This window comes from Epargyreus clarus, unplaced genomic scaffold (genome assembly GCF_041222505.1).
Source record: "Epargyreus clarus isolate Ecla_fem2 unplaced genomic scaffold, WU_Ecla_fem_2.2 ptg000036l, whole genome shotgun sequence".
Taxonomy (NCBI): domain Eukaryota; kingdom Metazoa; phylum Arthropoda; class Insecta; order Lepidoptera; family Hesperiidae; genus Epargyreus; species Epargyreus clarus.
In genome coordinates, this window is record NW_027332241.1 from 2115605 (window position 1) to 2141082 (window position 25478).

At 35.3% G+C, this 25478-nt stretch overlaps 2 protein-coding genes across 2 annotated transcripts in view; one reads left to right on the forward strand and one right to left on the reverse strand.

Moving 5' to 3' along the window:
* Nucleotides 1-25478, forward strand: part of LOC140756944 (uncharacterized) — a 104236-nt gene that overhangs the window by 23923 nt on the left and 54835 nt on the right. The gene's annotated exons all lie outside the window — the stretch shown is intronic.
* On the reverse strand, nt 13028-14687 carry LOC140756884 (uncharacterized). Its single transcript, XM_073092417.1, has one exon. The coding sequence runs from the start codon at nt 14625-14627 to the stop codon at nt 13680-13682; it is 948 nt and encodes a 315-aa protein (XP_072948518.1). The 5' UTR covers nt 14628-14687; the 3' UTR covers nt 13028-13679.

Genomic DNA, 25478 nt, shown 5'->3' on the forward strand with positions numbered 1-25478 from the left:
ACAATCTTGGAGCGGTTAAAAGAAGCCATCAAAGAAAAAAGACGAGGAAAATTATCCAGAGGTGTCCTGCTGTTGCACGACAATGCGCCCGTACACAAGAGCCGTATTGCACTGGCTGCCCTGCATAAGATGGGCTTTGATATTTTAAATCACCCACCCTATAGTCCAGACCTGGCTCCCAGCGATTATTATCTCTTTCCAAAAATGAAAAAAGAGCTTCGTGGAAAGAAATTTTCTACAGACGAAGAAGTAAAGGACGCAATTTCCTCGTATTTTTCCGACAAGGACAAAACATTTTTTTATGAGGGTTTAAATAAGTTAATACAAAGATCTGAAAAATGCATTCGTCTTGCAGGAGAATATGTACAAAAAGAAAAATAATTTTGACATTTTATTTTCGCTCCTTGTCCCTCATTCCGCGAACTTAAAAACGTACCCTCGTATGTATAGTCCGCGTAAAACTGCTAGTCCGATCTGAATATAGAAATGGACCGCGTCGCCATAGCAAATTGTATGATTACACCTGCTCGGAACAACTTCGGAGCGGACTAGCAGTTTGGCGCGGACTATACCTAGTTATTATTAACATTTACGTTAATTTGGGTTAAGATAGAAGCTCAGAACGAATGTATTTCACATATGTATTCCACCTTACCCTGCAATATAGGAATTGAATTAGTTTAAAAAGAATTTAAATAAAGGATTTCATTCATCATTTGGTGAAATGAAAATAGATTTATGGCGCTCAATGTTTTTCAACTTTATCCATCACACCATACATTAGTAATGATTACTTGCTCCTAACAAGAAAATGTAACCTTTTGACAATTGTCATTGTCAAATATTTTCCTGTTTGAAAAATATAAAAAATGTAGTTTTTAGATCATTTACGAATATTACGATATTTTTTCGCACTTTTTCTTCGATTTCTTGTCTTAACTGCGCATGTCGGCATTATTCCGCGTAAATTACACAATGACAGCTATTAAACGGCTGACAATTCTGTCAGCCGCTTAAGTCATTTAATGGCTTCCTTCAATTACAAGGCGGTGAGATATCTATACTTATCTATGGATCACACACACATGCCGCGAGATTATGCGGTTCATCTACTCATAGCTCATGTGCTTCATCTATACCTATAGATATAGATGAAGATAGTCGAGATAAGAACATGTGAACAATCTCCACATGTGTCGGTGTGGTCATCACGTGTTCCTGATTCGCGGTTGTGTACTGATACTGTATGAGTCACGTTTTCCCCGACATATGCCTTTGGTACATGTGAGCCTGGTGTCACGCTCAACTATGCAATAGTTTTATTCGATCGCATTATAGAGATTTTCTGTAAATCTTGGTGAAAACTAACTTATAGTCTGATTCATAATTAGGTGTCCAAAATGTAAACAAACAAATGTCACTGTCAAAATTAACAAGAAACAAAATCTTTAACAAACTCAACAAAGAACGAAAACTTTACAAGTATTCACAATTTAACAAACGCGCTATGAAAACGATAATACATTCGAGTTCAATTACAATCACGAAAATGAATAACATCAGCTACGAAACTTAAAAATGACGGCACAAGAAATGTTCTGGGTTCCGATTGTGTTACCATGATCACATTTTAATTTTCTACCATAAACCTTGTTTTTTATTATTATTACTGTATGGAACGAAATTGAGGTAAAATAAATATTAGAAAATGTGAATTGATCTTAATTTTTTTAGATTATTATTTTATTATTGTTGTATTAATTTAATATTGTCCAAAATAACAAACTATCATTTGAAACGTATTTTCTTACGACACCTAATTATAAATCAGACTATAGCTATGTAGTCAGCGATAGTCTTACTTATGGGCATTATTGCCCAAGTAAGACTATCGGTGTTAAACTCGGTCTCTTAATCGAATGGTTATCATCATCATCAACCAATTACTGTCCCACTGCTGTGCACGGATCTCCTCTCTGATTGAGAAGGCTTAGGCTATAATCCACCGCGCTGGCCAAGTGCGTATTGATAGACTTCAAATACCTTTCAAAATTTCTTTATAAGTTTTTTCAAATACGCAGATTTCCTCACGATGTTTTCCTTCACCGTTTAAGCAAGTGATAATTAATTTCTAATACGCACATAACTTTGAAAAATCAGAGGTGCCTGGGATACACTACGCTATCACTGCGGTAATCGAGTGGTGCCAGGTTCGAATCAAACGCATCTGTGATTTTTCAAAAGGTATGTGTGTATTAGAAATTAATTATGACTTCCTTTATCGGTGAAGTCAAATATCGAAGGCAAACTTAATAGTGCTTTAATAAAATTGACTATGGTATTTTCCGAGGCTTTCTAGTTTACTTTTTAGGAGTAGAAAAGGATCTGTGGCCGACCACAAATAGGACTCTAATCCTCTGTGGGGTTAATTACAGATTTATATAGATGGTTTGGTCACTCACCAAAAAATACGCTTTTTAAACACTTCGAATCAAACCTACTAATCCTTACTAATATTATAAATCCGACAGTAACTCTGTCGGTCTGTCTGGTTTTCTCTTCTTCACGCCTAAACTACTGAACCGATTTTAATGAAATTTTGTACAAAGTTAGTCTGAGACCCGAGAACGGACATAGGATAGTTTTTATCCCGGAAATCCTACGGGAACTAGGGATGGCGATCTAAGATCGATTCGGAGAATCGATCTTTTGGACCAAATAAATCGATTATTTTAATCGATATTAGTAAGGATTGAATAGCAATCTTTAGCAAAGTTGTTGTCCATGAGCCCACGAAGGTTCCAGAGTTGGTACGACCAATTTTCGCCAGATGGTGCCACTGTCGTTCCAATGAAGGTACGAATTTTCAGTTTTGTGTTTGTTAGTATGCCATATTATTTTCTTTTAAATGCGGGCGAAGCCGCGGCCAAAAACTAAAGTAGATTATGCTAATTCAGTCGTGGAATAAAACAATCAAAAGTGCTAAATTGAAATCTGAAAACCAGATGCACTAGAGTTCTAGACTAGGCACCTCAAACTTTCCAGACCATTCGTTGCCCACGCCAAGCCAAATAGAGCGAGATGACCTCGCAGTTATATAAATATATGAAAGAAATGTCTGTCTGTAGATCGGGAATAGACTTTTTTTTTAGCAAATGAGATGAGAACTTTTAGAAATCTAAAAAGTATTGTCTCTTGCGGATTTTTGGGGACGTTGAAACGAACTCCATAAGGGATTAAATTATTTAAAATGTGTGTTTTATATACTATAGGAGTAGCAGACGAGCATGCAGTTCACCTGATGGTGAGTGGCTACTACCGCCTGCGGTCATCTGTAATCAACCTTAGATTGGATTCGTTTTCTATCTGAGCTTGGCAATAGATTCGCCGCTAGCCCTGAGGACTAAGCTGGAACGCCTCGCAAAAGTATGTCTCCCTTACCACAACCTTCAAACTAAAACACAGCAGCGCTTAACACCGCTGTTATTAGGCAGAAATAGATGTGGCGGTGGTGCCGCCGGAGTCGAACCACAGAGAATTCTACCACAGCGAATTCTATTATTATTATTTTATTTATTCTTGTCCAAAAAATTCTGTGAATTGTTACAATACATTCTGGAGTTATTTTAAAAAGTACTAAAGCAAGTTTGTATGGGCTTATTGAAAAAAATTAACATTTCGTTGAACTTAAACCGAAAATTTAGGATCTTTGCATCAAAATTAAAACCTTACATGCCAACAAAGGAGAAAGAGAAAGCGTGTATCTTAATTAAAGCCTTTTTCAAAAATTAATATCATATTCCTTGGTACTCGCGTGATTATAAATTTAATTAAGGATTCGCTCTGCCAACTCAATGTCTTAATTGAAAAGATTAATGATCTTAAGATATTATGAAGCTTTGCGAATTTTGAATTATAAATATTAAATGATGTACATCTTTCGCAGAATGTTCTCAGTAAGTAATTTGAAAATGGTATATAACCTCCAAGAGATGGCGCTGTTAGTATTTCTGAATCACGCTGTGGGAGTTTTCTCAATGTCTTGTATATGTACAAGCTTCGAATTGAGACTGTCATCTCGTCAGTACAATACAGAAGGTACGGAAAGAAAAACATGTTTGTTGTATTCATAAAAGTATAAAAAGTATACAAAATTATATAAAACATATGACCATAGATATCCCATTTTGTGATCTTATATATAAAAATCTCGTGTCACAGTGTTAGTTACCGTACTCCTCCGAAAGGGCTTTACCGATTTTCACTAAATTTTATATGCATATTCAGTAGGTCTGAGAATCGGTTACTATCTATTTTTCACACCCCTAAGTGATAAGGGTTGTTCACCCTTAACATTTTTTTATTTATATGGCAACACAACGTTTGCCGGGTCAGCTAGTTTCTTTATATATACGAGAAATATAGGAATAGCATACCAGCTCTCAGTCCATCTGACTACCTCCGCCCCTGGACATCCGCAATCAACCCAGATTAGATTCCTACCTGAGGTCAGCCACAAATGCGCCGCTACTCCTGAGGAATAAGCTGGAACGCCTCGGCAAAGTATCTCTCCCTTACCACACCAAGATTTTTTGTATTTATATACATGGTACTTTGCAGTGTAGGTCGCGTTCTAGTTTGACGTGAATAGGGCAGGCAAATGTCCGTAGGGCTCGGCCTTCCCTTTTAGTACGTTGCAAAAAGCTTCACCTGAAAGCTTCTATTAAGCTGCATCTCGAGCTGTCTCTTGCTCCTGATGTAGCTTTATGAATTTTGTTTTCGATTTTTTTTTATGATTGAAGTAAAAAATGAGAATCAGTTTAACTGATTGTAAGTGGCACCAGCTGTGCGGACATCTCTTATCAACCCCTGAGAAGATTAGCGTTTTAATGAAGTCGGTGATATCTGTACTTCTATACTAATATTATAAAGAGGAAAACTTTGTTTGTTTGTTTGATTGTAATGAATAGGCTCAAAAACTACTGGACCGATTTTAAAAATTATTTCACCATTCGAAAGCTACATTATCCACGAGTAACATAGGCTATATTTTATATGAAATATATTTGATAAATAGATTTTGAGGCGGTACAAAGTTTGCCGGGTCAGCTAGTATGCAATATTCTTGGTACGTCTTGAGGACTAAGTAGGAACGCCCTACATAAGTACTCCATATACAAGTACATTATCAAAAGCTTTCAATAATACGTGTGGGGCGGGCGGTGGTACCTTCGGGTTCGAACCCCAAAGTTTTCTACCACCGTCCTTCTTCAGAACTTTCTTTTGAATTAAGACGTGCTGGTTTCCTCACGATGTTTATCTTCACCTTTATAACAAGTACAACATTATAATTATTTTCTAATTATGTACTTGTAAAAGGTGTTGTCTAGGAATCGAACCTCAGACCCGCCGTTTGATAGACTGACTCTATTGAATATTAATTTCCCAGCTGTGTAACGCTTATTAGTTCATTGTTACCTCGAACCGGGATAGTATATTGACCTCAACACGTGGTTACTAACATATTCTATGAATAGAACACAGCATTTTAAAGACATTAGACAGTATACGAAACTCCCTAGAGTCTACATTTGCTGTAACGTTACACTGTTTTCATGTTATATTTTTACGGCAATGTACATTATCTTCAAAATTATGCTTCTCCTAGCTTATGTAGTTTGTCATATATCATTACTAGCTGACTCGGCAAACGTTGTGTTGTATAAATAAAAACTGTTAAGGATGAACAACTCTTATCACTTAGGGGTACGTAAAATAGATGGTAGCTGATTCTCAGACCTACTGAATATGCTTATAAAATTTGGTGAAAATAGGTAAAGCCGTTTCGGAGGAGTACGGTAACCAACATTGTGACACGAGAATTTTATATGTAAGTATCTCAGAATTTGATCCTTATTTGCGACTTTATCCGATGGAATAAACAGGGTGTGTGTTTTTTCAAAATGAAGTCGTTCGATTCCCGGGAAGGAAATATATTCTAAAAAATCGAATTATGCAGTGTTAGTTTTCATCCTTCTTTCAGCATTTCGCTAATACTTATAGTGTCGGTTTTGGCCAACCATTTGTGGTTCGACTCCGGCGGCAGCACCGCAACAGTTATTTCCGCCTAATAACAGCAGTGTTAAGCGCTGATGTGTTCTGGTTTGAAGTGTGTGGTAAAGGAGACATACCTTTTCGAGGCTAAGTCCTACTCCAGCTAAGTCGTCATGGGTAGCGGCGCATCTGTGGCTTGCCTCAGGTAGGAATCTAACCCTATCTGATCCTAATTGGCGGCAGTACCCACTTACCATCAGGTGGACTGCATACTCGTTTCATACTTCAATGTTATAATCAAACATATGAAATTAAATCTTGAGTCATATATAAAATTAAATTTAAAATTAAATTAAATTTTTACTCTTGATTGTATATATTGTTAATTAGAAATATTTTGTATATATTTTAGCTTTAATAATTTCTTGTTATTTAGTAATAAAATTTACTGTAAATGATATAAATAAATTTACAAATATAATTTTGAAGCATATGAAAATTTTTATTTCTATCTCGCCCATCTGTATAATTTTTCATTTGCTGCTTTATCAGTATTTGTAACTCATTCATCATTTGATATGAAAATTTTGCTTTTCAAAATGTTTTGAGATCTACAGATCTGAATGCGTATCATCCCCCCATTCAACTGAAACTGTTTTTGAATTCAGAGTAATAAGGCCATTCGTACACGATGCAACTCGAAATATGCTACAACTTTTGTGAGGTAAAAGAGAGGTATGAATGTGGCCTCTTTTTGAGTAATGCTTTAATGTAGAGGCCTATTTTATTTTATCCGAGGTCTACTGTTTATTAATTAGGCTCTGTTGTCAACCCATTACTGTCGCACTACTGGGCACTGGTCTCCTCAGAATGAGAAGGATTAGGCCATAGTCCACCGCGCTGGACAAGTGCATATTGGTAGACTTCACACACCCTTAACATTTTTTGAAACTATCGGGTGCGCAGGTTTTCTCACGACGTTTTCCTTCGCAATCATAGATAAGTATAGATATCTCACCGCCTTATAATTGAAGAAAGCCATTAAATGGTTTAAACGGCTGACTATTCTGACAGCCATTTAATGGCTGTCATGGTGTACTTTCCGCGGAACTATGCCGACATGCGCAGTTAAGTGGTACAAAAACACGAAATCGAAGAAAAAGTGTAGAGAAATATCCTTTTATTCGTAAATGATCTATAAAACTAATTTTTTTAAATATTTTTCAAACACGAATATGAATGACAGTGACAATTTCAAATGTCAAAACTGGTTAAATTTTCTTGTTAGGAGTGAGTAATCTTTACTAATCTATGTTCGCAATTTAAGAAAGTGATAATTAATTTCTAATACGCATATAACTTTGAAAATTGCATGGCATTTGAACCTCGGACTCCCTGAAATGTCGAGTTTCTTCACTACGCCTATCACTACTTATATTGACTCTGTGCGATCTAACAATTACAAATGTATTTCGCTTATCAATTTATCAGACGATATCGACATTTAGTTATTTTTTTCTTAAGTTTTACTGTATACTAGTGGTGCCCGCGGCTTCGCCCGCATTTTAAAGAAATAATTTGACATACATAAAGCGGAAAATTTGTACCTGCATTGGAATGACAGTGGTGCCATCTATCGAAAATTGGTCTTACCAACTCCCAAACCTTCGTGGGCTCTTGGACAACAAAGCCAATCAAATGCATTTGATCATCACTTGATCAAATGCATAGTTTCCGATTCTATTACTACTTACGAATTAAAAATTAATTAAAAAAACCTTTTCCCACGGACTAAATTGTGAATCTAAACCATTCTCAAGTCCCCTTGAACACAACAAATTTCATCAAAATCAGTACAGTCGTTTAGGATGAGTTCAGTGACATACACACGCACATAAGAAATAGGTATATATATATAAAGATTATTATTGCATAGAACTGTAATTATAATTATAATAGAAAGAATGATGATTACACATGTTACGAAACATCACAAGCACAGTGAACAATTCCATTGTAATGTAATCATGGTGATCACAGACCAAAAAGATAGACTTCGCCACATACAAGATATCGAAGTATATTAAATTATGCCGATTCATATGGTATACACGGACTAATTAATAATGTTGAATGAGTCATTTGATGATAAATGTGGCAATTTCGGGATAAAATGCGTAGCAACCTTTTATATAGAAATGTTAGGGAGGACCAAAAGGCTGAAAACAGTGGCGTAGTTGTGGTCGGGAAAAAAAAAGAGGTGGACTGATTTCTCTATTTTTAATACGCTTTTATTAGCTTCAGACGTATGTATGTTGGTATGTTAGTATGTAACGGAATCTTTGAACATGATTTTAACCCCCTTCAAAACGTCGGATTAACTCGAAATTTGGCATACTTATTAAGGACCGATGACTATTCAATATTTTAAACATTCTGACCCGTTATCCTTACTAGGATAATCAGGATCAGCGATTTTTGTTTTCCTGAGACCCGGAAGGTCTGCGTTAAGACCAATAAAGTAATCTACCAGGCGCGCCCATCACCTGACCTGACCTGACCTGACCTGACCTGACCTGACCTGACGTGACCTGACCTGACCTGACCTGACCTCAACTTCTATAAAAGATTTTCTATTTTTTTTAATCAAAAAGTGTATTTTTTTATTTTTTTTAATCTATTATTTATTTTTCATTTTTTGGTCGAATTTTTTATAAAAGCGTATTTTTTAGTTTTTTTTAACTATTATTTATTTCTAGAATAATATTTACTCCATTAACGAAATACACAACTGCGCTCAATAACATATGTAATAAGTTGTCTTTATGGCAATGTAGAGGCGTTGTCTTTCCTTTTTGGTCTGAGGTTGGAATGTATGAATGCATTCCCTTCCACGCATTCTTACTGTGAAGAAACAGACACGTAATTGTTATAGTTAATAAGTTTTTGTCATCAATCCATTACTGTTCCACTGCTGGGCAAGGGTCTCCTCTCAGAATGAGAAGGATTAGGCCATAGTCCATAGCGCTGGAAAAGTGTCAATTTGTAGATTTCACACACCTTTAAGAATCAGTTTTTTGATGTGAAACATCTATAGCCGCACGTAAAACCGATTTCTGGCGTGGCGACGCATGCCACGCTATACGATGGTATATATATACAGTCTATATGCAGTAGTGTGTACGGTGTGGCGACGCGTCGTCATGCGCAATCGAATTCAATAAATAGTCATCGTTATCTGGAAAAAAATCGTAATATTTTATTTTATCATTATGACATATTTAGTTTCTATCACAATATGTTCTTTTCTGCATATTACTTTTACAAAATAATGTCGATGTTTCACATCTGCCAGGCGTCCCGTGACGGCTCACATTTTTTTAATAAATAATAATAATAATAATAAAAATCATTTATTGCCATACACATGAATAAAACAATAGATTACGATACATAACAAATATTTTTTTAACATACATGCGCTGGGGCAATAGGAAGTGGCTCAGCTTTAGCTAACGCGGGATAGAAATCCCGCGCAGCGCTGTTTTTCAGCCACTCCCTACTCCCAAAGATATTATTAGGGAGTTAAAAGTAAGCGGTCCCTATTTACCGACTGATAAATTTTCATACAGCCATTTTAAGATCAAGGCAACGTGATAATGTAATGTGCTTTGGGAGTATCGTGCTCCGCTAATCTCGGTGTTTATATATATATATGGAAGATGTTATATCTTTGGACGATATAATGGTGCCACTCACCAATTTATAATATTTTTTTTTTTTTTTTTTTTTTTGTTTTTGCGATGGCTTCTCGGTCTTATGACCATTTTGCCAATGTCAAGTTGATGTACGTTTAAAAACGGGGAAATTCAAAATATAAAAAAGTAAAGATCGATTAATTTGGAAAAGGACAAGGATCAGGGAAGTTTAGGAAAATATAGATAAATAGGAAAGGAATATAAGTATTAAGTAATTATCAAAGGTTGATATTGTTTGTAGATAAATAAGATGCTAAGATTGAATATATTTGTGGATTATCAAATATTAATAGGGTAGTAATACAAAGAGGAAAAGGAACACGGAGAGAAATAAGGCTTTGCAACAAGGAAGAGCGGTCATAAAGTGGACAAGCAAAAAATATATGATTTAAATCACCCTCATCAACACCACAAGGACACATTGCGTTATTAACAATACTAATTCTAGCTAGATGTTTGGGAGAACAGACATGACCCAGTCGTGAACGTATCAAAATAGATGTAACTTTTTTACCAAGTTTAACCCTAGAGAACCACGGTTTAGCTGGAATGTTAGGTTGAACAAGTGCATAAAATCTACCTTTAAATTTACAAGTTTGAAACCAAATTTCATTCCATGATTCTCGAAGGTAAACCTTAGACAAGGTGAGTAAATCATAAGTATAATTGATGTATGGACAAATATCACCACATTCTATAGCATCAGTCGCAATCTCGTCAGCCCTAACATTTCCTTTGATGCCGCAATGACTAGGTATCCATGCAAATGATACCTCAGTATGATTAATGGAACAATTTAAAAGTAATTTTCTAATTTCCATAATTGGAGGACAATTTTTAGCTTTAAGTGGAAATTTAGCTAAAGCTTGTAAAGAACTTAAAGAATCAGTAAATATGACGGCTCTCCTTAATTTCATGAGTAATACATACTCCAAAGCCTTTAATAAACCGAAACACTCGCCTGTAAAAACAGAAGATTCTGGTGGTAATTTAACTTTCTGTACAATATCATACTGCTGATGATACACACCCACACCCACGCATCCAGCGTTTGACTTTTTTGATGCATCCGTATAAATAAAATGCCAGCCATTCCAATTAGTTGCCAGAACGTTATTAATTTGTTTATCTATTTCTTTACTGTATTTATTTACACCAATATTGGAACATATATTTGGAGATATGGTTATACACTTATAGTCGTATTTATAAACAGGTAAAGTAACTGACCGGAATGTTGGAGATGATCAAGATTTAAATTTTTGATAACTATTAACAATACAGGTTTTATGTTTCCAAAAAGTTGATTTATGAACATTTTGTGACAAAATTTGTAATATAGGAAATAAGGGATGTTCAGAAAACTGTAAAGATCTAAATATGAAACGATCTGATAAGTACTGACGTCTTAAACGCAGAGGAGGATCATTACATTCAACTTGTAAGGCGTTTATTGGACTCGACTTCATACAACCTGTTATTAATCTCAGACATTTTGATTGAATATTGTCTAATTTTTTCCAACCGTGTAAACATCCAGGCTCTAATAGAAATGTACCATAGTCAAGGACGCTTCTAATTAATGCATTATATAATAGCTTTAATGAATAAGGGTGAGCGCCCCACCAAACTCCCGTGAGACACCTTAAAATATTAATATTACGTTCACACTTAGAAGCAATATATTCACAGTGTGGAAGACCAGTAAGCTTCGAATCTAAAACTAAACCAAGAAATTTGGTTTCTGACTTTATCGGGATTTCATCGTTGTCAAAAAGAATTTTTACCGCAGGGATGCTTCGTTTTCTAGAAAAAATGACTGTAGTACTTTTGGGGGCAGATATATCTAAACCATTTAAAATTAACCAAGACTTTAATGAATCCAGTGAATGTGAAAGTAAATCACAAGCAATGAGAATATTAGCATTATTGGTGTATAAAAGAAGATCATCTGCATACTGTAACATTTTTATGGGACTTATGATGGAGTGTACTATGTCATATGTATAAATATTGTACAAAAGTGGACTGAGAACAGACCCCTGTGGGAGTCCTTTCCACACAAGTCTCTCAATACAGGTGCCGTCATTAACAAACAATTTAATTTTCCTCTCAGTGAGGAGGTTTGAAACAAAGTTTGTGAGCATCTCCGGAAGACCCAAATTATTCATCTTTTGGCGTAACACTGGAAGAAGGACACTATCGTATGCAGATTGAATGTCTAAAAATACAGCTACAAGTGACTCACTATTTGTGAATGCAAGTCGGATATCGGTACAAAATATAGCAATGCTATCTAATGTACTTTTACCTTTTCTGAAACCAAATTGAGTGCTTGAAATGAAGTTATTATGTTCAATGAACCATTCTAAACGATTTTTTATTAAATGTTCAGCTATTTTTGCTAAAACGGATGATAAGGCTATAGGTCTATATGATGTAGGTTGTTCAGGGGGTTTGCCCGGTTTCAATATAGGAATAATTATCTGTGACTTCCATAAAGGAGGAATTGTGCCTGATAACATTACAGAATTAACGATATCTAAATAATAACTACGCATAGATTCATTAAGATTTACAATAAAAGAATAGGGTATAAGATCTTCACCCGGGGCAGAGTCCTTAAGATTTGATAAAACATTATTTAATTCAGACATTGTAAATGGAGAATCAAGACCGATTTGCTCATCGATTGAACTATTAAGATGCTGAAAACATTCCGCTTTTTCAGGAGCATAAGGTGGAGCTAACTTGTCCATAAAATTAAAAGCAAGTGTTGTCGAAAGATAAGTGAAATTGGATTCTTTGTAGACTGAACGGAATCGTTTAATATTTTTCCAAACAACTGAAGATCGGGTGTCGGGTGAAACTAATGAGCAGAATGTTCTCCAACCGTTAGACTTTTTCTTTTTCAAAAATTTATGTGTATTATTAATAGTTTCAGATAATATTTTGAAGTTCTCAGGTGTCATTTCACAGCTATATTGCTTTTCAGCCTCTTTTCGCTTTTTAACGGCCTCCGTACATTCTTCATCCCACCATGGTGGAGATGAAATTTGGCAATTTTTTGTAATGTCATTTCGTTCGGGAAATATTTTATTAGCTGCCCCTTGCAACGTGCTTACAAAAGCATCATTGCAAAGAGGTTCGTTATTATAACATACTCTAGGAAGTAACGTGAATTTAGAATCTGTATAATTTTGATAATCTGCCAAATTTGTTTTATTTAATCTATATCTGGGCCGAATCATATGTTTTTGTGACAAGTTATGGCTAAACGGTGAAGGCATGTTTATTAAAATTGGATAATGATCACTGCCGTATGTAAGAGGAAGTGTATCCCAGGATAATACCGAGGCAAGGTTAGGTGAACATATGGACAAATCAACAGCACTTATATTCTCAACGGGACTAGTACGGCGTGTAGGCTTACCTGTATTTAAAATACACAGATTATTACTGTCTATTATTTCTAACATTTGTTCGCCGTAATAGTTATTTATGGCGCTGCCCCATGTTTGGTGATGACAGTTAAAATCTCCTAAAATTAAAATTGGTTGCGGCAGGGTTGGTAATATTTCTTTAATTGTATCAAATACTAGTAGGGAAGGATGAGCAATGTAAACTGTCACATAACATACATTATCTATAGATATTGCGAGAATTGGAATATCATCATTAACAGGGAGAGAGACAGAAGAGAAATTTACAGAATTTTTGACAAGGGTGGCTATGCCACCATAACCATCTGATCTATCCTTTCGGAGACATGTGTATCCAGGTATTTTAAAGAAACTACCCGGAGACAACCATGTCTCCGAAAGGGATATAAGTAGTGGGTCATATTTATTAATTAAATAAGCAAGATCAGTTTTCTTGCTTATTATGCTTCTGCAGTTCCACTGCAGGATTTTGGATTTGTGATCCATTATCAATTGTGATTTGTTTCATAATTTCAACCAGAGCAGCAGCGTTGTTCGGTGAACATATATTATTTTGTAACAAAAGATTTATTAAAGATACTATTATTTCATTTACATTTGTTTGTTTATTTACATCTACATTTGTGTTAATTAAACTGCCATTACTGGGCAATGGAATATCATATTCTCTAATCATAGATTGATGTGTAACTTGATCATATCCTTTCTGTTGTTTAGGAGGGGAGCGAGGTTTTAAAAATACTGTTTTCTTATATGAAGATCTATTTTGTTGGACAGTTGAATGATTGGCATGACTTAACTTATTTGAATCCTGGATAACATATTGTTGCTGAGGTGTTTTTAAAGCATCTGAGTAAGACTTTGGGATAGGAGGATGCAATTTTGATGCTTCTGCATATGATATACAACTTTGAGCCATAGTTAATTTTATTTGTTTTTGTCTAACAAATTCGGGACAAGACTTGTCAGTTGCAAAATGAGCACCAGTACATGAACAACATAGCGCACAATCATCCTCAATATCACACGAATCACCAGTGTGGCCTTCACCGCACTTAAAGCAGCGTGGCTTGGAGCGACACTGGGTCTTTGTATGACCATACCTACAACACTGATAACACTGGATGGTAGGGTAGGTGTACAGTTCAACAGCAAGGGCATTATAACATATATAAATATGTTTTGGTAAAATTTGACCATCAAAAGTTAACACAACAGTTTGTGAAGGTTTCCACACAGGAGAGCCATCAACCATTACCTTATAATTAAGACGTCTAATTCTTATTATTTCTCCACAACCAAATGGTACTGTTATAGATTCTTTAATATCTTCAGGCGACCATTCTACTGGCACACCTCTAATCAAACCCATTCTAGTAATACAAAATGTTGGAATAAAAGCTTTTAAATTATTTGAATTTAAACTGGAGTGTTGTAGAAATGTATTAGCATCAACATGGTTTGAGAATGCTAGGGAGATCTTGTTCCTGCCAATCTTTTTAATGCTGCCATTGATAATATTTCTAAAGGAGAATTTTTGAAGGAACCTTCCAAATGAAACGGGATGAAAAGTAGTTGGATCATTAGGGGACAGAAGATTACGTTGCACATGAACTATGTATGGTGAAATATCTGAATTTAAAAATACTTCACGATATATTGTTGTGGGCTGTATAGGATTTGGATTTACAGATTTTTCTATTGTACCAGATTCAGGTTCAACTGTTTTGTTACGATGTGATGAATTTTCATCACTATCACAGTTACAATCGTTCTTTGTATGTGATTGTGAATGACTGCTTTTCCTTTTTTTATTACAATTTTTACAAATTTTCTTATGTTTCGGACGCTTGCGATAGCTTACATTTATGGAGGCATCTGTATCTACACTAGAATCATTGTTGGAAATTGTAATATTACATGCAACCGGAGGAACTGAACCCCCGGGGTCCGGGGGTTCGTCCATAGTAAATAAAAATATGAAGAAACTAAATAATGTAAAAACTTACCAAGGAATATAATGAAATAAAAGAAACTAATAGGCTAATAGAAGTAGTTAAGAAAGATCATTTTACAAACTCCACTGATCAATGTTTAAAATTTAAAATTTCTGCTAGAAAATGCTCCCGCCGTCTTCAAGATTTCCCGCGCTTTTCCTATAATATTTTTAGAGATGGTCATTACTTCAACTTGCTTCAACAGAACTTTTTATCGGACGGAAGTTATAGAGAATAGACAAAGTAGACAAAGGAACATAGATACGATTGCACAGACTATACACGGCACTATGGTCCAGATTATAAGAAAAACCGCCACAGACTAAATAACCGCGTAACAGATAATCAAATAAAACATAGTTCAGGTCCATTCACATTTGCGCGGAAACAGAAGATATTGAGAAAACTTCAATAGCGTGATTCAGAATACTAGTGGTGCCATCGCTTGACTAGTAGGGGAAGGTTGCCACGACACACCTGATTATGTGCCTTCCATCAATATAATGTGTTCAAGCGGTCACCATACCGGTGTGACGCGCAGTGTCCCCCGTTCGATCCCCGGCCAGACAGACATCTGGATGATGAATTTGGATATCTTTTCAGGGTTTGGGTGTGTGTGTATTCGTCTCTGTGTGTGTCCATGGCACCCACGACACTGGGAATACTAGTGTAGTGCTGTGAGTGTAGAAAGCGTCTTTTTTGTTCAACCAAATATTGCCTTGAAGAATTCCTGATTGAAGCTGTCAGGTTAAATCTTTGATAAGTAAAATAGAAAGATACGTCACCGGCTTGAAATTTGATAAAACCACAAAAGGATGATTTGTCAGTTATTTTTTTTTCTTGACAAATAAAAAATCTTCCCAGAGAAAATGTACGTATAAATAACTAACACTATGTTATTAACGTAATGAATAAATAAGTATTTTAAACATTTTAGTGGAACGGAGACGTGGCAAAACTTTATTTACGCAACAATTTCAATTCTCATAACTGGTTACACTTTCTTGTTAGGAGTGATCTTTTTTTTATAATATGGAGTAGCAGACGATCATGCAGTCCACCTGATGGTAAGTGGCTACTGCTGCCCACGGACATGTGTAATCGACTTCAGATAGGATTAGATATTCGTAACGGAGGTCGGCCACAGATGTGCCCCTGAGGACTAAGCTGGAACGCCTCGGAAAAGTATGTCTCCCTTACCACACGCTTCAAACCAGAACTCAGCGGCGTTTAACAACGCTGTTATAAGGCAGAAATAGGTGTGGCGGTGGTGCAGCCGGAGTCGAACCACAAAGGGTTCTATCACCTTCAAATGTATCTATCTATGTATTTTACTTATCTAAGGATTAAATACAGACTGACAGAGAAAATATTTAACGATGACACTTCTGTGTCACACAGAAACCATACACAATGTTTGTGTGATTAAAGCTTTATTATAAATATGAAATGTTTGTGTAAAAGTATTTTAATTTGTATTTGTAACACAAAGGGTTAATATCAAAGCGAAATTTCTCTTTTAACGTTTTTGCAGGCAAGTTCGTGTTGGTGCAATGTATGCGTGTGCATATCCCATACGTACTGTGACCATATAAACACATTTAAAAAGGACAGTCTCTTTCGGTTTGTGGGATTTTAAAATGTACAAGTACTCTATAAAAATATTGCATTTAAAAATATTTTTTTACACGACTAACAGGTCGTTCTGTAGGAAATATATGCTAATATATTCAATAGCCTTTTTTTCGTCGGTGTCAGTTAGACTGACGCTCGTTATTAATAATCAATCTATCCAATGTTTCGTTTCCCAACGATCGACGAGATGACAATTTCTTCATACTAGACATTGTGAAAGTCCGATCTTTTTTTTTTTTGATAGGTAAACATTGAATTTATTGATAAATAATCAATAACAGACGCATATTGTAAATCCTCGAATAAATTTTACTACACCTTTCCAACTAGATCATATCAGTGCTCGACAATACTGTTATCAGCCAAAAAATAGTTGTAACAGTGGCCCCTTAGAAGTCGAATCATGAAGGGTCCAATTTTGCAAGAGTCCCGGTTTTATAAAAAAAGTGTGTGTGTGTCAGCTACGACGCACGATTGGAGTTTACTCCTTACGAATAATAATTATGATATATATCGAATAGAAAAAAGGGTAGGTAAATGAACGCATCTGCTAAAATGATAAGAGAAACAAACATATATCTGTAATTATTCGGATTATTTATATTACTTCAATAATGCGTATTACATAAAGTATGTTACAAAATAATATAAAATAGCGCCATCTAGTGGCAAGTTTTATAAATTGTAAGTTTGCAAGTTTATCAATCTATGTATTTTGGTTCCAAATATTATAATGGTAACTTAATATAATTGTTTATATTAAAGTAAATTTTAATATAATATAATTATTTATATTTAAAACAATGTTAAACGTTTTATAACTTAAAACTTAATAATTATAATTTCTTTGCCATCTATAAAATATCCTTGTTGCAATTTACGGATGAAATTTATATGAGACTCAATAAACATGTTATTATATGTAATTTGGATTGTGTCTGAATGTTTTATAATTCTAGAATTCATTTAAAACGTATTGCTAATTTAATATAACTTATTTTGAACATAATTCATTAGCAATAATTCTGTAATAAATATTAAATAATACTGTTTTGATTTTGCCCGTTTATCGTTGATAGATGGTGCTGATCAATAATGCATCCATTTTTATAAGTTAAATTAATATATCAGTAAATTACAAAAACCTCTTTATGTTAAAAACTTATTTTGCTAATATTATGTCTTATTCAATTGCTTACTGATTTTATATGTTACTCTTCTTTAAAAACGTTCATAAAAGATTGTTAATCATATTATGGCGCCAATGTTCATATTTTTCACAGTGTTTATAAATGATCAAACCTATAACTTAATTTATGCAAAAATGTAAACAAATTAGTTAATGACGTTTTAATGTTTTATATATTGCTAATTATTTTTATTGTAATAATTACTTTCATATGGGATTTGAACTTACTGTATTTTAAATTAATAAAAGCACTCTTGATTCATATTTTGGTTACCGTTACGCCTCAACTTTTCGTGTTACACTTGATTTTACTCCTCATAAAATTTCCGTACCGGGCCTTATAACTCAAATCGTTCCTCAGGAGTAAACTCCAAAAAAATATGGCAAAATTACTAGGCCACTTACACTTTAAAAAAAGTGTTGGAAAAGCGCGCGAAAGGAGCCCACGCCGCCATAATGGAATGAACTGAACAGCTCTCATTGAAACTCGAATGAATTGATATCAGGCAAAAAATAGTAGTAACAGAGGCCGAATCATGAAGTATTCTACAAAAATGCAAGCGTCCCGGTTTTATAAAAAATATATGGCCACATTACACATAGCGCTTTAAAAAAGTGTTGGAAAAGCGCGCGAAAGGAGCCCCCGCCGCCATAATGGAATGAACGGCTCTCATTGAAACACGAATGAATTGAGAATGACCGCTCTATGGCCGTGGTAGGGTGGAAGTTGCGTGCTTTTATGTAAACTTATGTAGTTTTTACCTATTCAGACTAGGGTTAACACTTTGCTTGAGTTACAAAAAGGCGCGAAACTTTGCATTGACAGTTCAAAATGGCGGTTAAATCTGTAAAACAAACGTCATTTATGCAAAAGATGAAACTTTAACGCCCGTTTTTTTATAATCTATCTATGTAATGTTTACCTACCAAAGATATAAATTTGACTCTATATATAAATACGATATAAATTTGATATCTAGTCTGAAGAAATTGTCAAATGTCGATTTTGAACAATGGATAGATTGATTTTTAATAACCGGCCTAAGAGTTACATGATAATATTGTTAATTTGTGTAAAAATACCTACCTAGGTAGGTATCCTTCCTAATTTATTTAGTTTATTAAAAATAGTATAGTCCGCGTAAAACTGCTAGTCCGCTCTGAATATAGAAATGAATCGCGTTGCCATAGTAAAATGTATGACTACACCTGCTCGCAACAACTTCAGAGCGGACTAGCAGTGTGACGCGGACTATACCCGTCTACTAAAAGTAAAATTAAAAAATCGTTTGTTTATTGAATATCTGCTCTGTAAAATCAATTATATTTTTAATCTGTTATCGTGAAAAGCGCGGGCAACGAGCCCAGTTTAGCCAACATAATAGAATGAACGTGAACAGCTCTCATTCAAAACAAAACTCGAATTCAGAATGGCCGCTCTTTGCGCTAAGTAACTTGGGTAGTGTTGCTCCGATTGTATCGATAGTCGATAAAAATATGTATTACACTGAATGTAATTTTAAAATTACTGCGCCATCCACATTTCATGTCTGTTCTTATAATAATAAATATTTTTATAAAATTTTCTATAAAATATTTCATGCTATATATGAATTAGATTAAAGGCATTTAAGACGCCTGATATGAAGGGGCCATTTTATACCATTGACACCGATCACCAAATGGAACACTGAGTATTTGCTAATTAAATCTTAATATATATAACTCAAATATGACTGACATAGTGATCTATCAACGCACAGCCCAAACCACTGGACGGATCGGGCTGAAATTTGGCATGCAGGTAGATGTTATGACGTAGGCATCCGCTAAGAAAGGATTTTGATCAGTTCTACCCCCAAGGGGATATAATAGGGGATGAAAATATTACTTCGTAACGCGAGCGAAGCCGCGGGCAAAAGCTCGTCAAAACATAAGTTTACTTTAATATATTTTGACAGAACTCCTCCTTTGTTTGTGTTGGCTATCAACGGCACAACCTTTTTATGTCTTATAAAAGTTAGGCAATTGTAAAAGTGTTCCAACTTAGTCTTCAGAAACAGTAACGTATCTGTGTCATTTTCGATGAATGTAAGTTACGATTTAAATTCTATTTACGTCTACAGTTCATGTTCTTGGGTGTCAGTAAGTAAAACATGCAATATGTAAACATTATGAAGTCTCTATGTCATAACAACAAACTTATAAACATGTTGGGATCGTTTAAAACCGATTGAAATTTTAACACAAACATAAGAACTTATTAAATAAAAAAAAAATCTAGCTGACCCGGCAAACGTTGTGTTGTCATATAAATAAAAAAATGTTAAAGGTGACTTATCACTTACCACTTAGGGGTATGAAAAATAGATAGTAGCCGATTCTCAGACCTACTGAATATGCATATAAAATTCGATGAAAATCGGTAAAGCCGTTTCGGAAGAGTACGGTCACTAACATTGTGACACGAGAATTTTATATATAAGATTAGATTATGTTTACGGTTGTTTAATCTAGTTTTTTTTAATTTTAAATTCCTTAATAATAAAAAATAACTTTGTTTACTCAAGAACATATTTTAACACATAACGTATCAAAATATGTCATTGGGTAATGATTTCTTTCTATTTAAAACCACTAAATGTTTTAAAAACAATCAAATTAATTTACAACATTTATACAGTGAGTAAATGTAACATTTGTTTGTAAGTATGCAGCTAAAAACGTAAAATTAGATTCCTAGCCTAATGGTGTTGAATCGTAAAGTTTTATCGATTTTTCGTCGTTATCGTAAATTATGTAAAAGATCGATGTTCACGTTTCTCTGCGGTAGGTAAGCTTCACGTGTCGTTTAAATGTTAGAGTTTACATATAGTAATAGATGGCTAAAACCCGGGCCTTCAGTAGAAGATAATTTTATATCTATAAAAAGCAGTGATAGCCTAGTGGTTAAGAAACTCGGCCTCTTGATCGAAGAGTCCGAGGTTCAAATCCCAGATACGTACCTCTGATTTTTCAAAAGTTATGTACGTATTAAAAGCTAATATCACTTCCTTAAACTGTGAAGGAAAACATTGTGAGGAACCCTGCATACCTGAGAAATCTAAAAAAAAATCAAAGGTATGTGAAGTCTACCAATACGCACTTGGCCAGCGCGGTGCACTATGGCCTAATCTCTCATTCTGATAGGAGAGCCGTGCTCAGCATTGAGTCAATGGGTTGATGATGATGATGAAGTTTATACAAAATTGGAGTAGCTTACGTGCATGCGGTCCGCCTTATGGACGCCTAACATGTAGGTAACATATAAGTCAGCCGTTGCTAAGTCAATGTAGACTTCTATCGTAAAAATTTGCAACGTAATATAAATCGGACGCTGGTATGAAATGTACGGATCTGCGCCGGCTCCCACGCTTCTATGCTTTCTCTAACTTCGGTGAAGACACGTGGAGTTTAAGAGTAAGAGTTTATTCTTTTATACGTCATAATATTTGTGAAATAAATATAATATTTACGGGTAGTGGAACCCTCTGTGGTTCGACAGGGGCACGACCGCTACACCTATTTCTGCCTAATAACAGCAGTGTTAAGCGCTGTTGTGTTTTGGTTTTGAAGGCGTGGTAAGGGAGACATACATTTCCGAGGCATTCCAGTTCAATCCTCAGGGTTAACGGCGCATATGTGGCCAACATGAGGTAGGAATATATTATTCTCTGGGATTGATTACAGATGTCCAGGAGCGGCAGTAGTCACTTACCATCAGATGGACTGCATTCTCGTCTCTCACTCTTATATTGCATAATAAATGTATACATGACCCTGAACCTAACAACACCAATTAATAATACATCATCTCCAAACGAATCCTTTAAATAAATTTTACAGAAGGCTTTTCATCCCAAAAACGGTGAATAAAATATTTATAACATGCTAACAGGATGTGTCCCGGGAGTGGAATTTTGTAATGAAGTGGTCATGAATTCTTTATTGCAACACCCAGTTGATGTTTAAAAATGACTAAACGCAAAATACCTTATTTATCAAGAAAATATTTTGTTTTTCCGTTGCCTTTATATTTTTTGCATATCCTTACTGATATAAAATGTTGCTTAGGAATATATCCGCCTATTGTACTACTTTTTTATTGGTCAATAAAGTCTAATAAAAAATACATATGAAGTACCTCTATGTGGTGGAAACTATGTCGAACGACTGATCCAGTACTGTTGTCGATTTTACTGGTCCGTTATTAATATTCATTCTATCCAATGTTTATTTCTAGATCTGTTGATATCTGATAGATGATCTGAAGACTAAATTAAATTTGACAATGTTTGTCTACTAGAAATGATCAAATTTGAATCTTCGTTAGGCTCAAAATTGGATAGACAGATTATTATTAATGAGAGGTGTTAATCAACCACAACGCGAAGGTCAGTGGTATTTCTTTTTCATTTTACGTTTCCAATAATCTCGTCGGAATCAGTCTTGTAAAATTCACGTGTCGTTGTCAACTCATTATTATCTCACTACTGGGTACGGGTCTCCTTTCAGAATGAGAGGAGTTTAAGAGAATCGATTTGGTAGATATGGAATGAGCTTCCTCCAGAGGTATACCCGGAGCGCTATGACATGGGTCTCTTCAAAAAAGGTGCAAAAAGAGCTCTCATACAAAAGCCCGCAATGAATTGGCCACTCCTCTGATGTTGCAAATGTCCATAGGCGAGCGACGTTGACTACTTTCCATCAGGTAATCATAACCTAATCGTTAGGTTTAACTATAAAAAAAAAGATATCGTACGCCTTTGAGAATTTTTCAAAGATATCCAACGTGTAGGGATTCACACCATAACTTCAAAAAATTAGAAGTGCATTGGATTTCAAACTCGATCGATGATTCGATATCGATATTAAGTCGAGATTCAGTAGGCTATTACTTCCTACATTAGCCTGGGATTTCTACGCAAAAATCGTAAAATACAACAATATCATTAAAGATTGAAAGAAGGATGAAAGCTAACTCTGCATCATTCGATTTTTTAGAATATATTTCCTTTCCGGGAATCGAACGAGTTCATTTTAAAAAAAACACACACCCTGTTTATTCCACCATCGGATAAAGTCGCGTATAAGGATCAAATTCTGGAATATCTTATATATAAAATTCTCGTGTCACAATGTTAGATACCGTACTCCTCCGAAGCGGCTTTGCCGATTTTCACAAAATTTTATATGCATGTTCAGTAGGTCTAAGAATCGGCTACTATCTATTTTTCATACCCCTAAGTGATAAAGGTTGTTCATCCTTAATATTTTTTTATTTATATGGCAACACAACGTTTGCCGGGTTAGCTAGTATATCGATAAAACACGTTCACATCACTAGCGCTCAGACGATTTGCAAACACTAACTCACTGTTTGCCGCCGCACTTTTGTTTTTAATGTTGGCATATCGTTTAGGCCTTTAGGGGTAGTGGAGTGCTATTATTGCTGTGGCAATATTTGTTAAGTGTCTACACTACGACGAAGTAGATTTCCAATTTAGTTTCGTCGCTATCCCTATTCTATTAAATCAAATCAAATCATTTTTTTATTCAAAATAGGTTCTTTACAGAGCACTTTTTGAATTAGCATATTCAAGGTCCCGAGTAAGAGAGTCCAGAGGAACACGGTGGGGTTTTAGTCGGTAGGAGCCCGGCATATCTTCTCCGCTGCCCCCTGGCTGAGAGGAACCCAAGATGCGTCGCTACCCCTGAGGATTAAGCTGGAATGCTTCGGAAAACTATGTCTCCCTTACCACAGGACCTTTTTTTTTTCTTAACGAGCGGGAACCCTTCAAAAGGTATCCGATGACGTGGGAGCTACGCCGGGTTATGTGGAATTTTTACCGCACTAAAACCCCCCCGGTGGCCGTCCTCAACGCTTGTTGGAGAACTCCGGGATCTCCGACGTAACGCAACTGGAGTCCTCCAAGCGCGATGCCCCGATCGGGCTCTGCTCTGGGAGAGCAGTTTTCGCTCTTCTTTTTTTTGTTTTTTTTTTTTTTTCTGGTGTTCACGACGGTATGCGACCACACATACCGCCGTCCTTCTCGGAGTCGCTTACTGGACGGTTCGAGCTCCCACTCTTGCCGCCCGTAACCCCGGAAGCCCCCTTTTAGTCGCCTCTTACGACAGACAGGGGATACCGTAGCCCTATTCTAGTCCCGGAACACAGGACCTAATATCCAGCAGGTCCATACTTATTTTACTAATGCGAAAGTGTTTTTTTGTTACATTTTCACGCCTTAACTACATAACCGATTGTCATGAAATATTGTACACACGTTGTCAGGGGTTCAGAAAAGGACATAGGGTACTTTTATCCCTAAGAAAAGTATCACGAGGGATCATAGACCAGTAAAGATACTTCGCCGCCTTGAAATTGAATGAAGCCACAAACGGCTTATTAGTAAGTTCTTTTTTTGAATTCTTGACAAATAAAAACAATTTTTAGATAAAATTTACGAATAAATAACTAATACTGCGTAATTTACATAATAAATAAATAATAATTTCAAATATTTTAGGGACATTTTAGCACGAAGACGTGGCAAAATTTTTTTACGCAACTATTTCAATTCTCAAAACTGGGTACATTTTCTTGTTAGGAGTGAGCAATATTTACTAATCTATGCGAGGGATAAATAAAAACATCTGACTGCGAGTGAAGCCGCGTGAAATAACTAGTTTTTTTATAACACAACAAATATTTGTAAGAACAATACAAAAATGTCAAAACATAATATCGAGAGTCGATATTTCAAAAATACTTTGAAACAACAAAGGGACCGTTAGTTCTTGTAAAAATGTTTGCTTTTTTCTGTCAATCAGCTGCTTTGTTCGTGAGATGCGTAGGTGTTGGGTATTGCGGTGTTCGGGACCCATAGTGCTATGTGTGTGTAGAGATGGCACTGTGGGTGCGACAATACGAACGAAATTGAATATGAAAAAAATATACGTAATAATTAATTTTATTAATGTTCTGTAAAAAATGTAAAATTTTACAGCTTGTTTCTTATTTAAACCATGTTATAATCCGCGCCAAACTGCTAGTCCTCTCTGAAGTTGTTGCGGGCAGGTGTAGTCATACAATTTGCTATGGCGACGCGAATCCTTTCTATATTCAGAGCGGACTAGCAGTTTTACGCGGACTATCCCACGGTAATATTTGTTCTGTATTTCGTGTCTATCAGTGTCTTTTTATTTGATCACAAAAATATATTGAATTTTCTTAAGTTCATAAGTTCTTATCCAAAAAAATAAAATATTAATTTTAAACACTAAACATATACCATCTCTATTAGCTATATAGGTCTGTGGCGGAATTTTTGGTACAAAATAAATGTTTAGCGAAAATATT

Bases quoted from the DNA above. Each gene is read 5' to 3' on its own strand.
- LOC140756884 (XM_073092417.1), bottom strand. From the start codon at position 14,627: ATGGGTTTGATTAGAGGTGTGCCAGTAGAATGGTCGCCTGAAGATATT.